General features: G+C 27.8%; 1 protein-coding gene across 1 annotated transcript in view; it reads left to right on the top strand.

The window, feature by feature from the left end:
- The window catches only part of LOC112680545 (spondin-2), a 132,248-nt gene that overhangs the window by 99,587 nt on the left and 17,551 nt on the right, over window positions 1–15,110 (top strand). Inside the window, exon 2 of the mRNA XM_025550666.1 lies at window positions 10,586–10,797. Within this exon, the coding sequence (XP_025406451.1) occupies window positions 10,586–10,797 (212 nt within the window). The remainder of the gene's footprint in view (window positions 1–10,585; window positions 10,798–15,110) is intronic.

The following is a 15,110-nucleotide window of genomic DNA, read 5'->3' as shown; positions in this document are numbered from 1 at the left end:
TCTACCACCAAGTTTCTAAACGTAATTCAAGCATTTTAGTATAGTTTTAAAAATATTTATTAATATATAATTTATAATAATAATAATAATTTTGGTTTCAGTGTTCAGTCACTTGTTCCACTCTGACAGCTGCATTCTCTTAGGCGAATTTCTGACAAATTCAGTTATTATTTCACTTTCATGGAATTGCTCTTTTTTATTTATATTAGCTATAGCTAACCCATTTAGTCTGTTTTTCGACATGGTACTTCTTAAGAAAAATTTTAAGCGATTTAGAGCTGAAAACGTTCTTTCCAGAGTGAAAGAGGTAACTGGTAACGTTGCGAATAATTGTAAATGTATTTTAATGTTAGGTCGAAGATTGGTGCGATGAGAGAGTGAATCAAGAGCAGAATTCGGTTTCGGAATAGTATTTTGACTCCATTGTTGCCTCCATATGAACAGATCAGCCCTGATTGTAGATAAGGTATCATCATGGAGATCTTGGACATATATTTTAGCAGCTTTTATAATATTTTTATCGTCATACATATTTAAATTGGTCGGAATAAGTCCTTCAAGTGGCATAACATCAATAAGCCTTTGATTAAAACAAGCATTGTTTCTATTAAATAGTCAAGATACATTATACATATAAACACGACCCATGAGGGAGGCTATAGCCCACTTAGCCCCCCCCTTGGCTACGCCACTGTGTTACATCAAAAGTACACCCGACTAAACAGTTTTTACATCCCACTATATTTTTAACCATGGACGAACAGTATTGGTCGCAGGACTATGTGTATCACAAGGTTGTACAATGTTTAGGTTTTAAGATGGATAACCGGCTGTGACAAGACTGTAGCTTGAGGTTGGGATAAAGGGTTCATCCCCTCTTAAATGTTTTCGTAAAATTGAATGATTTTAAATATCTACTGGATTTGAAATTTTAAAATTTGCTAGTCAAAAAACATATTTGTACTCCAACCCCTTCCCCTCAAAAAAAATAAAAATATTTTGCTAGCTATGGCCTTAAACTGTATTTAATCGAATTGAGAAAAAGATCGATTTTATTTGATATTATAGAACTACAAATTTTCCAGATAAATAGTATACATTCACTAAACTTTAAAAAATTATATTTTTGATTGATACTCCTGGACGAAATACTTGGTACACAGATTCATTACTCTAAGCCGCGGTTACAGTACTTATGACAACAAAAGTTTCGTTCAAATTGAATTTTTGAATATTTACGACTTATTAATTTGCCTATTCGTCTAAATCATCACTAGATTTTAATTTATCTATGTAAATTGATATGTTTCTATTCCTACATCGATCTATCGAATTATTCTTTTTAACTACACGGCAAATCTTTATTATTTTAGTCTTACATGTATATAAATGGAAATTTCTAAAACTTAAAAATTTATATATATATATTGTATACCTCCTACATTCATATCGCAACAGAATAATTTCCAACCTAGATATCTAGTTTACTTTAAAATTATGTATAAACGTGTAGTATAAATGCGCTTCTATGTATACATTTTTATAGAACTAAAAAAAGGATAATTTTTTTATCATCTATTAATGAATTTTTTATACCTACCACTTTCAAAAAGGTTAATAATAAACAAAATGTTTACGTGCATTACTATATCCGTAAATAATGATAATAATAATAATAATATAGATAATATTATTCGTAATAAAGTATAATACTACAGCATATAATATATAAAATACACAGACGGCGTATACTAGTTGCTCACAATACGACCAAATGTGTCATCACAAAATTAATATAATATTATATTTTATGTGAAATTAATTTATAATTGCATACGAGTGAAAATGCTTGTACACTTTTAATATTCTGTCGTAGTTCATGTCAACATACGTTATAGTATGTTAAGTACTTATTTTTTTTCTTTATACATTCGATTATTTTAATTCTACTGTTAATACGGTATACGTATGTAAACATAATATACATACTATGTATTTATCCAAATACATTAATATTTTAAAATACAATTTGCAATTAAGTAATCACAAATTAGTTTCAGCTTTATAGCGAATTAATACGATTAATTATTACAATAAGTTAAAAAGGAAAATCTATAAGCAATGTTTGAAATATTCAAAATCGATATTCTCAAATTTTTCTCGCATTATAGATAATACCTATTTTCATCATATTTAATGCATTTGAATGAGATACATCAAATAAGTTATTTAATTTTTCCTTGAACTCATTTACATTTTTAGTATTTTTTTCTGATGCTCTTTTGGCCGATTTTTGTAACTCTCGTAAGTTTTGATATAATTTTTCCAATTTTAAAATACAATGCTGTTCATCTCGAACTGGTATTCTCGCTTTTTGCCAAAATAGTACTATTTCTTTAAATACCAATCTTGCACTTTCCCGAAAATTCGATTTTACATGTCTCAAATTATAAAATACCACAGTCAAAACTTGTTTGGTAGATGGTAATTTACTGCCAACGATTTGGTTGTCCACATTTCCAACTAAATATACTTCATCATGCCTACGTAGAATAACATGTGATGACGATGAAGCCATTTTATAATAAATATTCAATATTAATTTATAGAATAAATTAAAATAATATTTTTTCAAAATATTATTCGTAAATAAAATAATGTAAAGCATAAATGCTATACGGTATCGCGATTTATGAACATTGAACAATGAACAGTACATAAACAGACAATAATGCACGATGTGACAGTGTGTTATAACTGAATAAGAAAAGCTCAATAAGAAATATACAAATATAGATAAGTTATAATTTAAACTTCGAGCGGACGCGCGGACGGTTTTTACACAAATATAATTGTAAAATTAACATTAATACATAAGTAATAAACAATTTTACTTTATTTCATCTTTGAAGATTTGTAAGTGTGTTATCGTAAAAGCAATCGTATAGAGAATACATGGAAAATTTCTTTTTTTTTTTTTTTCAGAAAAAAGTAATAATTTTTATTTTATTCTAATTTTCACAGTAAATAATAGATTTACGATAAATTTTGTCTTAAAATTTTTTATAGATAATACCTGAATCTACAATTTAAGTTCTATACAATTTTATGTTAAATGTAATATATAATGAATTAAATCAGAATAACCTTAAAACTACCCTATTTTGTGAATATTTAACCCTCTTGTGGAACCTGAAGGGGATTATTAATCATCACCAAATTTTACCCACATAACTTTCGTATGGTAATGAAAAAATTGGGAGGGTGAGAAATTAAAAATTTGAAAGTTCATAAATAAGGGTCATTCTAATAGGTATATTATAGATACATTCGTAACCAAAAACGTCCATTTGGATCTGGGGACAAAAAAAGACATATTCTTATTCAGTCTCATTATATTATATGTTGTTAAATCAATGAAAATAATGATTTTAAACTTTAAATAACTGTTTTTATTATATTATTAATCTAATCTAATTATTGGAGCTGTCATTTTTATTTAAAATTCATGATACATACTTGAATCGGTTATTCCGAAAAACCTATATCTCTATAAAATGAAAATTGTCAGGAAACGTAAAAAAATGTTTTTGGAGATTAAAATTAAATTTAGATAAAAATTGAAAAACTTTTGAATTATTTAATTTCCTTATAAAAAACAAACTATAAAATAGCGGTCTCACAGGAAATATGCATTATTACTAGTTAAACACATCCATCACATGAAACTAGTTTTGAAAATGTGTGGAGAAATAGCCTTTTTGAAATAACTGATTCAATTGTAATTTTTAATCGTATTTCTGAAAATACTGATTTTTATAGATGGAAGTTTTTGCACATATATTATTTATTACACATTTTCATCAAACATCAACTAGAATTTAAATGTCGAAATAAAAATGTTGCAAAGAATTGAAATAAATTATTTATGTACAATTTTTCCCGTCTTATTCAAATCATCATGTTAAATATGTGAGAAGAATTTTTATTTTTATAAAACAAAATATTTATGATGGATTAGAACTCATCAATATAGTTTTATTGTTGTTCCTGCATTCATTTTGAAACTCTCATTTATCTCCATTGTATCAATATATCCCAGATTAGCAGAATAAATTTTATAATTATAATTGACTAATCATTGAAATTAATCGGTTCAATTGTACACCAGAAAGCGCATATATAAGGGAGGGGATTTGACCCACTTCGCCTCGTAAAAAATAATTTACAATAAATTATAACTTCATTGGTGAGCATAGAGTATAACAAGTAATGTCGTAAGAACTTTTATTTATGTATTTTTATATTTCACTTAACTATATATAATTCCACAGTTGTGTAAAAGATAAATAAATCGTAGGCCGATCAGAAAACTAGGGATTTTGGTTTTGTTAGGTGGTTCCCCAGAACAGTACACTACAAAACTTAATATATTTGTACCATTATTTTGAAACATTTGATTACCTTTTTGTAATTTTTAATACTTTTCAAATAAACTATACAATCATTATACTATTATTAATTTTTTTAATTTTTTTTATTTTTATTATTCTACTATAATTAATATTTTATTAATAATTATAATTTATTTACTTCGTGATGTGCCTCCTCCCAGCACTGTGTTTACATCCCCCAGATTAGAAAACACTGGACTAGACAAATGGTTTTCTACACAATGATTTTATATGTCCACTTTACAATCATTAATCTCGAAAAACATTGCTCTATAGTACTACGGATTTCAATAACGTGAAATTAATTGTTTTTTTTTTACTAACATTTATTATCAAATGTTTGATGTTGAAATTGAATCTTGATAACTTAATGGCAAAATACAGGATTTCTAATGATTTTATCTAATAGTTAAGTACCTATTGAGACTTGTAGTTATACTTTGCCTGTTGCAATCATGATAACAGTCGACTGTGACGATCGAAAAAGCACTCTGTTCCTTTTCAACTTTAAAGGAACTGAAAACTTATTTATTAAATATTTCTTAACAAGTCCAACTAACTACCGAATTGACTTTCATGAATATTTATAGAAATAATATTTATTGACGAATTTTTCAACATATTTATAATCCCCTTAATTTTGGTTTTGTGTTATAAAAATAATTTATGTTTTTACAATAATGACGATTTTTTAATATGCTTATGTTTGTTTTTTACATATTATTTGCTTTTGATGGTTTTGTAAAGTTTAGTAAGTTATAAATTAACGGTACAAAAATGGACAAAGAATATAATAATGAAACTAAATATATATACAGTATGTTAATTAATTGGAAAGTCAGTAGTTATTACTCCTAATATAATGCAACTATTGAAGTTCCGTTTTTTTAACATAATATGTAACTTATAGCCCATTTTTTACCTTGGTTAAGAAAAATTCAAAATTCAAAACCGCCAAAAATTTCGAAAATATCCACTTTGTAGAATTACTTATAAGTTACTCAGAGAAAAATAAATTGAAATCGTTTATATTTTAAATGAATGAGAGCTCAAAAACAATCAGCAAAAAACAAAAATATTACAAAAAATATTATTGTGTAATATTATTGCACTTTATTACCTAATATAATATTATTAACTATCTATTTAAAAGTTTAGAAACCATACAATCTTACAATTTGCTAAATTTTTTTAAAATATAAAATGCTCTCATTCATTCAAAATTCAACCGATTTCAAATTTTATTTTTATTTATATTAAATAAGAATAAAACTATATAGTATTACTGAAATTATGTAAACAATTCATAGTTAAAATATTTATCTGCTCACTAATAACTTTTGATCAGGTAAAGTTATTCCAAGTATTTTCTTCAAAATCAAATAAAGAATATATACCCTCTGACTACACCGTAATTACAACATCGCGATAGTATGATGTTTTGTGTTTTGTCAACGTATCCAGTATAACTATATTACACTACGGTGACTGTAAAGTATTAAATGATACACATACGTATTTGTCAAGCAAATAGCTACTACTCGTATTTAGAGGTGTGACGGAATAGGATAAGTATCAACGTGTGAAATTAATTTTTTTACAAAGTTATAATACGGAGAAAGGTGAAATTAATGGCAACAAAGTCTTGCATGTAATCACCTCTATATGCATGAAGTCACGGGAACGAAAAAAAAAATAAATAACTTATTAGTCGAATATATTATTATCATATGCGCTTATGTTTGGTGTAATATTTACACAAACTTGTTGATATTATTCTGCGATGGAATAATTTTTCAAACGTGACGTTCATGTTTTTTACAGAATTCGTTGAATTGTGTTTTACAATGCACTATATAATTTAAGATAATACGTACATATATTGTGTCACACCATGTGATACATGTACATAAATGTTATATAATTTACTCCATAGCCAACACGGGCACCTCTAATATTATAATATGTAGTGATTCGTTATAAATGTCGAAGAAAAAACCATGTATTTTTATCCAGCGAACATATAAAAATACTTGAATCGGAAATAAAATGAAAATGCTGTGGAAACACGATTTTATGCGTTTTAACAATTGCACTGTAAGACTAAAATTGATCGGTTTGATTAAAATATCCACAATATTGTGGGACACCGCAACAACGACACCGTACAACTTAATGATCATAGGCGAGAGATCCTTTGTCCCTTTTGTCTGACTAAAGTCCATTCCGACATGCTATATACGTTTGAAAGGCCTACGTATAATAATACACGAGTATATATATATATATATATATACATACATGTACGCGGGAACTGACCCTTTTAATGCTACTAAATTCTGAATCCGAAGCTAACAATGATAAAAAAAAAAAATCACTTTTCCGGCCTTTTTTTTTTATCTCCTATACCCAAGTTCTGTATACGATAAGGAGACTAAAGAGTTCTAATTAAAAAATGCAATGACCTGCAACACTGGTTTTAACTTAATCAATTCAGGTAAAACGCTATGCGAACAAAACGTCCATTGCACCACCCTCTCCCCTTCATATCTTCGTGAAAATGAAAATACGGTTGTCGTCGTCACTTACTGTAGCAGCATTTCGTTACAAAAAAAAAAAAAATTATTCACGTTATTTATGCCAGTAAACACAATAAATATGATTACACTGCTTACTAGAAAACTGGAGACTGAAGAAAAGAAATAAAAATAAAAAATTCGATAGATCGAAAATTCTAAGATAATGAAGACAATGTACAGTGACAGTGTAATGTCAGTACCAGGAGTGCAGGCTCTTAATAATACCGTAGGTGAATATACATTTCATAAGAAGAACTTCCTTGGTTTAATTTTTTTTTGTTTTACGTGAAATTCTAAAGATAAAATCTATTGAACATGCTTATACTTAAGCTCTTAATATAGGTGTCACATGAAATACATATTTATCCAAAATATATATCAAAATTAGTAATTTTGTGTTAAGTAGTTGATGTTTTAGTAAAATATTATTTATATAGAATTCAGATAAGGTTATACGTTATTATTTTGAATTTGACACGTGTATTGAGAGTTTTAGTTTAAATCGTGTATCTACTAGCTGTAATACCGATTCTGCGGGTGCAGAAAATTATCGACAGTTCTAAGCACCATTAAACCCCTCCCTGCTTATAAGTCACGTATAATGTATTTATGTCTAAGTTTAGATCGAGGAATTTAGTGAAAGACTGGTCTATGGGATTTAATTTTCTAGTATAAGAGTACGATTTTAGGGTAGAATTTACGTGATTCTACTAAAAATAAAATAACTTATAAATCTTAGAATATAAATCAAACGTGAACGTTATGTTACTGATTACTCAAAAACAACTGGATATATCACATGTAATAAATATTAAATATAGTAAAAATAATAAAAATACTTACTGAAAAAATATAGGAACAATATTATTGATAAATATTATTTATGAGAACCAATATAGAGCAATTGTATTTTCATAGAAAATTTCCAGACGAAAATACATAACTGAGATAATTAGCTAATTTTTACAGTTTTTTTTTTTTTTTTTTTCATAATTTTTTTATAACATAATAATTTATTTTATAATTAGTTTTTAAATGTATACTTATTTGAATCTTGTTTTTTTATGACCCGTTGATTTTTACTAAAAAAATTATGTACTTCTTTTCATTCATTAGACGAAACTACTTTAGATGATTATTGTTTTTGTAGCAAAATAAGCATTCAGTGACCATTAGTCAGTTTTGTTTCATTTTTCTTTTAGGTAGCATATATATTAAGGACCACGCACGTAACATTTTTAAGTAGTAGTTGTTGAAACTTTTTAAATTATCAGCTGATTTTATAACGTTTACCCGTTATTGTAACATGTGAAGTGTAATATGAGTAAATAGTAATTTGTTAATAAAATTATTTTGTCCGACACGCGTTGGCGCAGAACATCATAGTTGTGTATTATTATTTAAAATGTCTACTATGCTGTATTAACGTAGTATAAAAACGGCACAATATTACTCAAAACCAAAATCATCCGCCCAGGAAAATTTTAGTTTCCCTTACGTTCCATCGTCGTGTTACGTTACGAAGTTTAACAGTAATCTGAAGATCTACCGCTGTATAGAGGAAAAATGATTCCTTTCAAACGCAACTAACTGTGTATTCTATTTACAATCTACGTAAAGGTTATGCATGAAAATCGTTCTGTGTTTTATTTCCTAAAAACTTTTTTCTAAAAATAAGCAGACATCGTGTTGTACAAAAGCATCGCTTCGTTCAGTCTCAAAAATATTATTAAAAAATGTATATGTTGTTATTTTTTTCATAGCCTAGTAATTTTATGTGGAATGGCAATTTTCCATATGCCTATAACCGGAAAAAATTCACCAACTAATATTTTATGAAACTCTGCGTTTTTATCTATATTATAAAATTCGTTGAAAAATTATTAGTTTAAAATAAATGTATTCAGTGACTGTTTAATTGCGCTTTCGCCCCTCTCCCGGTTATACCTTCAACCCATGTCTCATTCTAAAATACAGTTTTTAACGTAATCTGACTCATAATGTATATTTATCAATCAGCGGACATTGGAAAGCAATAACTAAGACGACAAGACATAGAGAACGTGCCATCAATCTCCATTCTATTTCATTTATTGTGAAGTAGCAGAATACCAGCACGTTTACATATTTAATATATGCCATTACGCGTTCATGTTTGACATAAATTGCGATCCCAAACCCAGTTCAATTATTTTTATTCGACGGTACATTATTGATTGTGATATCACTATCAATATTGTTTCACGCGCTTTCAATTGCAGTCGTTCGCCTCCGTTGTCGCATACATAAGCGTCCGTAGATATTACTAGCAGGTCATACGTAACACATTATTATCATTTAATATTAACAACAAATTTGAATGGGGTAAATTAATTTAACTAAATATATTTTTCCAATATTCTTATACGAGTATTTACCATTTACGGACATTTCGAAGTGGTTGAACATAATATGGTTATTTATTATTGTGATAATATTGAATATTTTGGTGAGGAAGGGAAGGTTCACATAGTAGTCAAGTGCCTACCCTAACTACCCCGTGTACACGCTTATGGCCACATAGTATTGGTAATCGGTAACTATATATTTGCATGTACGCTACGTCATACTCTGTGTACTAACAAGTTTTAGAATGTACATTAAAAAATATTTAAGTGTTACGCTGTTTATAAGTCTATAACATAAATGTGTTTTATGCGCCTTTTATGGAGGTTTATAGTGTTGGAAAAAAAAAATTTAAATCAATTATTTTCATACCAACATCAAACCATACATTTTGATTTAAAAAAAAAAAGAATGTTGATGTTAATGAATGTCGTATTGGAAATAATGATTGATGATTGAGTATTTAAATATTTGGAGGTATGAATATTAGTTTTAGTGTAATACTTAAGAAAATTGCTGTTAGATTATTTTACAAAATGTCTTATAATAATTAGTTATAATAACACACGATTATGTATGCTATCAACATATTAATTTTTGATAACTGTGCCTAAAAGAGAATTTTGGTAAAAAAAAATCGTATCTACTCCGATAACGGATTCCGTTATTGGATACAGTGTATTTCGATAAGTTAGAAAAGAGAACCGATACACATTATTTTATGATAATAATACATATTAATTAGAAATAATCCGAGGAACTTAATGAATGTTGACCGACTCGCTCGTTTTATTTTATATCGATATAAGTAAATGAACAAGTTTTCGGAAAGGCAAATCAGTAAAAAATAAAATTGGTCGTTACCGTTTTATTGATAAGTCATTGATTAGTGCAACGACTATAAGCACGTTGATCTGAATGATTGCGATCAATTGTTGTCGATTAGTAAACAATTACGACCGTTTGGCGACGGCAACTTGACTGGATAACTTTATACTTTTTTCGGTAGTCCAAGTGGGTGGTTTCACGAAAACCGTATTCGACGTGTAATAATGGAGGGAAAAAAAGCAAAAATAACGAGAATAAGTTTTGTTGGCTTTATCGATCGTTATTATAATTATTATTATTTATTGATGAATAATTGAAACGAACGATTGATTCTTGCAGGTAGATCGCATTCCAGAGGTTACACGATGTTCCGGGAAGGCGCGCCCGCATCGGAGGGTGTTCGTATGTTCGCCAAGACCGGTCGCAGCGACAAACTAGACGACGGCGGAGGAGGCGAGGAGACCGTACTGGATGCGTTCATGGCGCCCAGCGTAACGACCGGAGCTACGAGGACACAAGCGCAGTTCTTCGTCGACGGAAACCATTCCCGGGTGAGTGCCGCCGCGATTTGACCGAGAGCAACCCTCGCTGGAACGTACATCCACGACGCCACTGCTGGCCCGCCCGGTTCGTACGCGCCAGGGAGGGTAAAGTAACTATAGGGCCGGTTCGTAGAACTTTAAAACCTGGCGGGTCGGTTAAGCGGAAAGCAAAAATTAAAAAAAAAAAAAGTCGTTAAAATTGACAAATAGCGTTTGTTTTATATAATTTTATTTTACGACCGAACCAATACAATACTTACCCAATACTTATTAGCTATGTTAGCTATGCCAATACGGATATACATCATATTTAGACGTTTAATGAAGTAGCTGCAGTTCAGTACTAGGGAAAATATAGTGTTTTCGTTTTACGATCTATGCGATAAAACGAAATACCGATAAACGTTGAAATGTTAAGAAGTAATTTAAAATATAGCAAGGGTCAGATAAAAAAAAAGTATGCAGGCCGCCAGTAGCCTATACCTGATATACGCGGTGGTGTGTTTTCCAGACGATCCCTTGATGGAGGACGTAGGCGCGTGGCTGATTACGAAGCTGTGCAGGGCGATCGGATGTGCCTGCCACTCTTCTAATCGCGTTTCTGACACAAATATGATTCAAACGGTTTTCCGAATTTTTCCATTTCTTTAACTGCAATTGGTTGGAGTGTTGGATACGAGAGTGGGAATCGAAATGCGTTTCATATGTGAACCTGTTTTACGAAAATTTAAAATGATCATCGCAATCGCATTTTTCGATTTTTAAATCGTTGGGTCTAGTTCTTAAAGTTAACGCTTGATAACTACTGCTAAGACGATCAATTCAACCGGACGATGAAAGGTCTGACCGCATTTAACAATTACATCAATACTTATTATACGTTACGTAATTTAACTTCGAATACTAATTCCTTAACTGTAGCTGATTTCTGTGCACACATTTCGTGTTCGTAGCAAACGTATATTCATAATGATAAAGCTTTGAATCTCTAAAAAAGCCGGGCTTAGTTAATACTTCTAGTATTATTTATATATTATACAGATTAACAAACGTCTTGTAAACACGCTAAGAAATTTTAAAATGTGTATTTTTCGTAATTTTCTGTACTGCCAACACTTTAATTTAGCATTCAGAATTCAGAAAATATTAGAACACTTTAAAAACATTCTAAATTTATAAAATATATAATTTTACTCAATATTAACAGATAATTGTTGAGACATAGAAAAATTAACTTACTAAACTGTATGTATATTATCAACGTAAGAATAATTTTACACTGAATCTATACTTCAATGTTATGGATAATTTTTCGAAAAAGATTCGAACTTTTTTTAATCTATTGTACATCGCACGAAAACAAAGCGATTTTATAAATTTAGACAAGCATAAATGTACCTGCATGTATTTATAATTAAATTCTTATATTCGTTTACATTTTAAATGATTGTTATGCTTTACATTTGCGTAATTCAAAATACTTGTCACGAGTAAAGTTTAAAACAAATAAGGAGACGTATACGCCTATATTAATACTTTTAAAATACTTTTTTTGAAAAATGCATTTAGAATACATAATAAGTATTACATTTTAAATTACAAGTTACACAAATATTGTTTTTAATTGAGTTTAAATTGTTTACTTGTTATTGTTAAATAGAACAAAAATAATAATATATGTATTATTGAATGTATAGCTTAATTGATTATTTCTCTGTGAATATAAATATAAACATATCACAATTACATTGAAAGTAAATTTTTAGCAGCTATGTAATTTGACTTCAGTTTTATGAAGACGTATATAAACCAGAAATTTAATTGTAAATTAGAGGGGGGGATCACAAACCACTTAATAGCAACTGAAGAAATTGTTGATAAACTGGCTACAAAAAAAAAAAAAAAAATTGTTTACCTTATTTAATTATAAATAACTCTTAATTTTTATTTATAATAATTATATAATAATATAATTAATAATTCATACCTTATATGTAATTTTTATAACATTATAAAATCAATTATTATTTAGAAAAAATTTAAATCCTCCCTAAAAAATTTGAAAATATGCCTCTGATAATATATATTCAAACATTTGTTTCATCTTCCAGCTACAATAATATCTACTAAGTCTATTTGGTTAACTCGGCGTCCAGGAAAAAGGATAGTTAAAAATAAAAGATAAAATTTGAGAATATGTTGTCAACAAGATTATCTGAATGAACATATATAACGCTTTTTAATCGGTAGTGAAATAGTTTAATTATAAAATTGGAATTGCGAATAAATATACGTCAAAAGTTATTATTGAATTCGAAAATTGACATTTAAAATATTTTATTTGACATAAATATAATTTATTAAAGTTGATCCTTAGTTATTAATGTAATATAATAAAATTATGAATAAAATTAAAAAGTAATAAATAATTAATTGATCAAATTATCAATATTAATTATTCATAACATTTTATTATCATATGAAATTTTGATTTGCTTATTTCATGGTTTTGAATGAGAAAAAACTTGCCATGTCACAATCAAATCTCTACATATACCAAAGACTTCAAGTACTAAGTAATTTAAAATCGAAACTCACCGCGCTTTCTTTATACTTTTAAGTCTGGATACTATTCCCAAACTTATTAGATGTATAATGTGTAATATTTTTTCTTTTTTAAGTAAACTAACAACCATATAAGTGTATTGATATATAATGTAAAATAATATTAATATCATATAATTTCAAATTTGAAGGGTAACGTTTTTTCATATATAAATATAAAATACAGTCGTGTGTTTTAACTCTACTATGTAGTAGTACTATCTAACAAGTAATATAAAACAATATTTATTAATTTAGTATTAAAATATTTTATGATGTAAAATGTTACATTTTATTCCGACATTTATTAAGCCGAGGCTTTGAGATAAAAAAAAATATCGTAAAGTGCTTATTTTATTTGATTTCATTCCGTTCGCAATTACATTTTTGCGAAGTGTACAAACACTTAAATCGAAGAAAAATTAAATTTTTCGAACAAGAAATTTGTATCTATCGCATATTATAAACTTATTTTTAAAATAAATAGAAAATATTTGAGGGCTATACTATTCCGTGCACAATACGCACTTTTGTTTATATCAAATAAACAAAATTATAAGCGCACGTAATGCAACAATAAAAGTAAAATTCTTATAAAAACGATTTAAAAAAAGTAATATTAAATTTATCACATAAATTATATAGATATTTATAAATTTTTTTAATATATTCAAGAGATATTTTTTTTTTACAGTATTTTATAATTCTTAACTATAAAAAATGTTAACCACAAAATATGAATTAACAATAATAATGATGTAGAAAATAGAGTAAAAAAAATTACTTAGGAAAAACCAGTATTTTCTGTAATACATTATAAACTTAAAGTGTACCATTTTTTATCCACGTCTAAAAAACGAAAAAAGATAATAACGGTTATAATAATATAATATCGTTGTAGAGTTTTAACTGTGCGTGCACACAGTATTTTTGTTTAACTTTTGATCTTAAACTTCTAACGTACCACTCTAGTTAGTGCGACATGTGAAAGCACGGAAACATCGCGTTCTCCATTCACATAAACCATTCGTAATTTTCATCACAAAAGTTAATTTCCATTCTTCATAGGAAGTATTTGCGCGGTATACAATTACAAGAATAATACATACGTAAAATAATTATAATACAAACATAAAATAACATAAATATAATTATTTAAAATCTTTAATCATCGATAAAATATAAAATAATTTTACTCGTACATATAGGATATTGAGGTAGTTATCTCAAGATAATTATTATGTGTTATGTTTGAAAACACCGAAATATCGAAATCTTCGTTATGACACAATATTTTTATAATACAATTTGACCGAACTATGTTGATTTACAGAAGTACATATATTATATAATAGTATCTACACCATTTTAAAACATAAATACATGAATACGATGTGTAAGGATTTATGTAAAAGAGAAGTCGTATCAAGTATGTGACGGATATTTTTAATTTAAACATGGTGAGCCAGTTTTTTTCTTCAACTATATGAATTTTTTAAACTAAAATTTAAATTATATTTATCTAACGTGGCTGGTATTTAATAACTGAGCATGTGTTTAGCTTATTTTAAAACCGAAATTGAAATTAAACGTAAAAATAATTTATAATAAAACATGATGTTGCCCATATATTAGGTAACTTTTCCATGAACAAACAGCGTTTTAAAATATCACGGCAACAAAAAACCGCGGAAAAAATTGCATATAGGCGTTTTTGG

The sequence above is a fragment of the Sipha flava genome, unplaced genomic scaffold (genome assembly GCF_003268045.1).
Source record: "Sipha flava isolate LNK unplaced genomic scaffold, YSA_version1 177_pilon_pilon, whole genome shotgun sequence".
NCBI classification, from domain to species: domain Eukaryota; kingdom Metazoa; phylum Arthropoda; class Insecta; order Hemiptera; family Aphididae; genus Sipha; species Sipha flava.
Note: the sequence above shows the minus strand (reverse complement) of the source record. Positions and strands in the feature narration are given on the sequence as shown.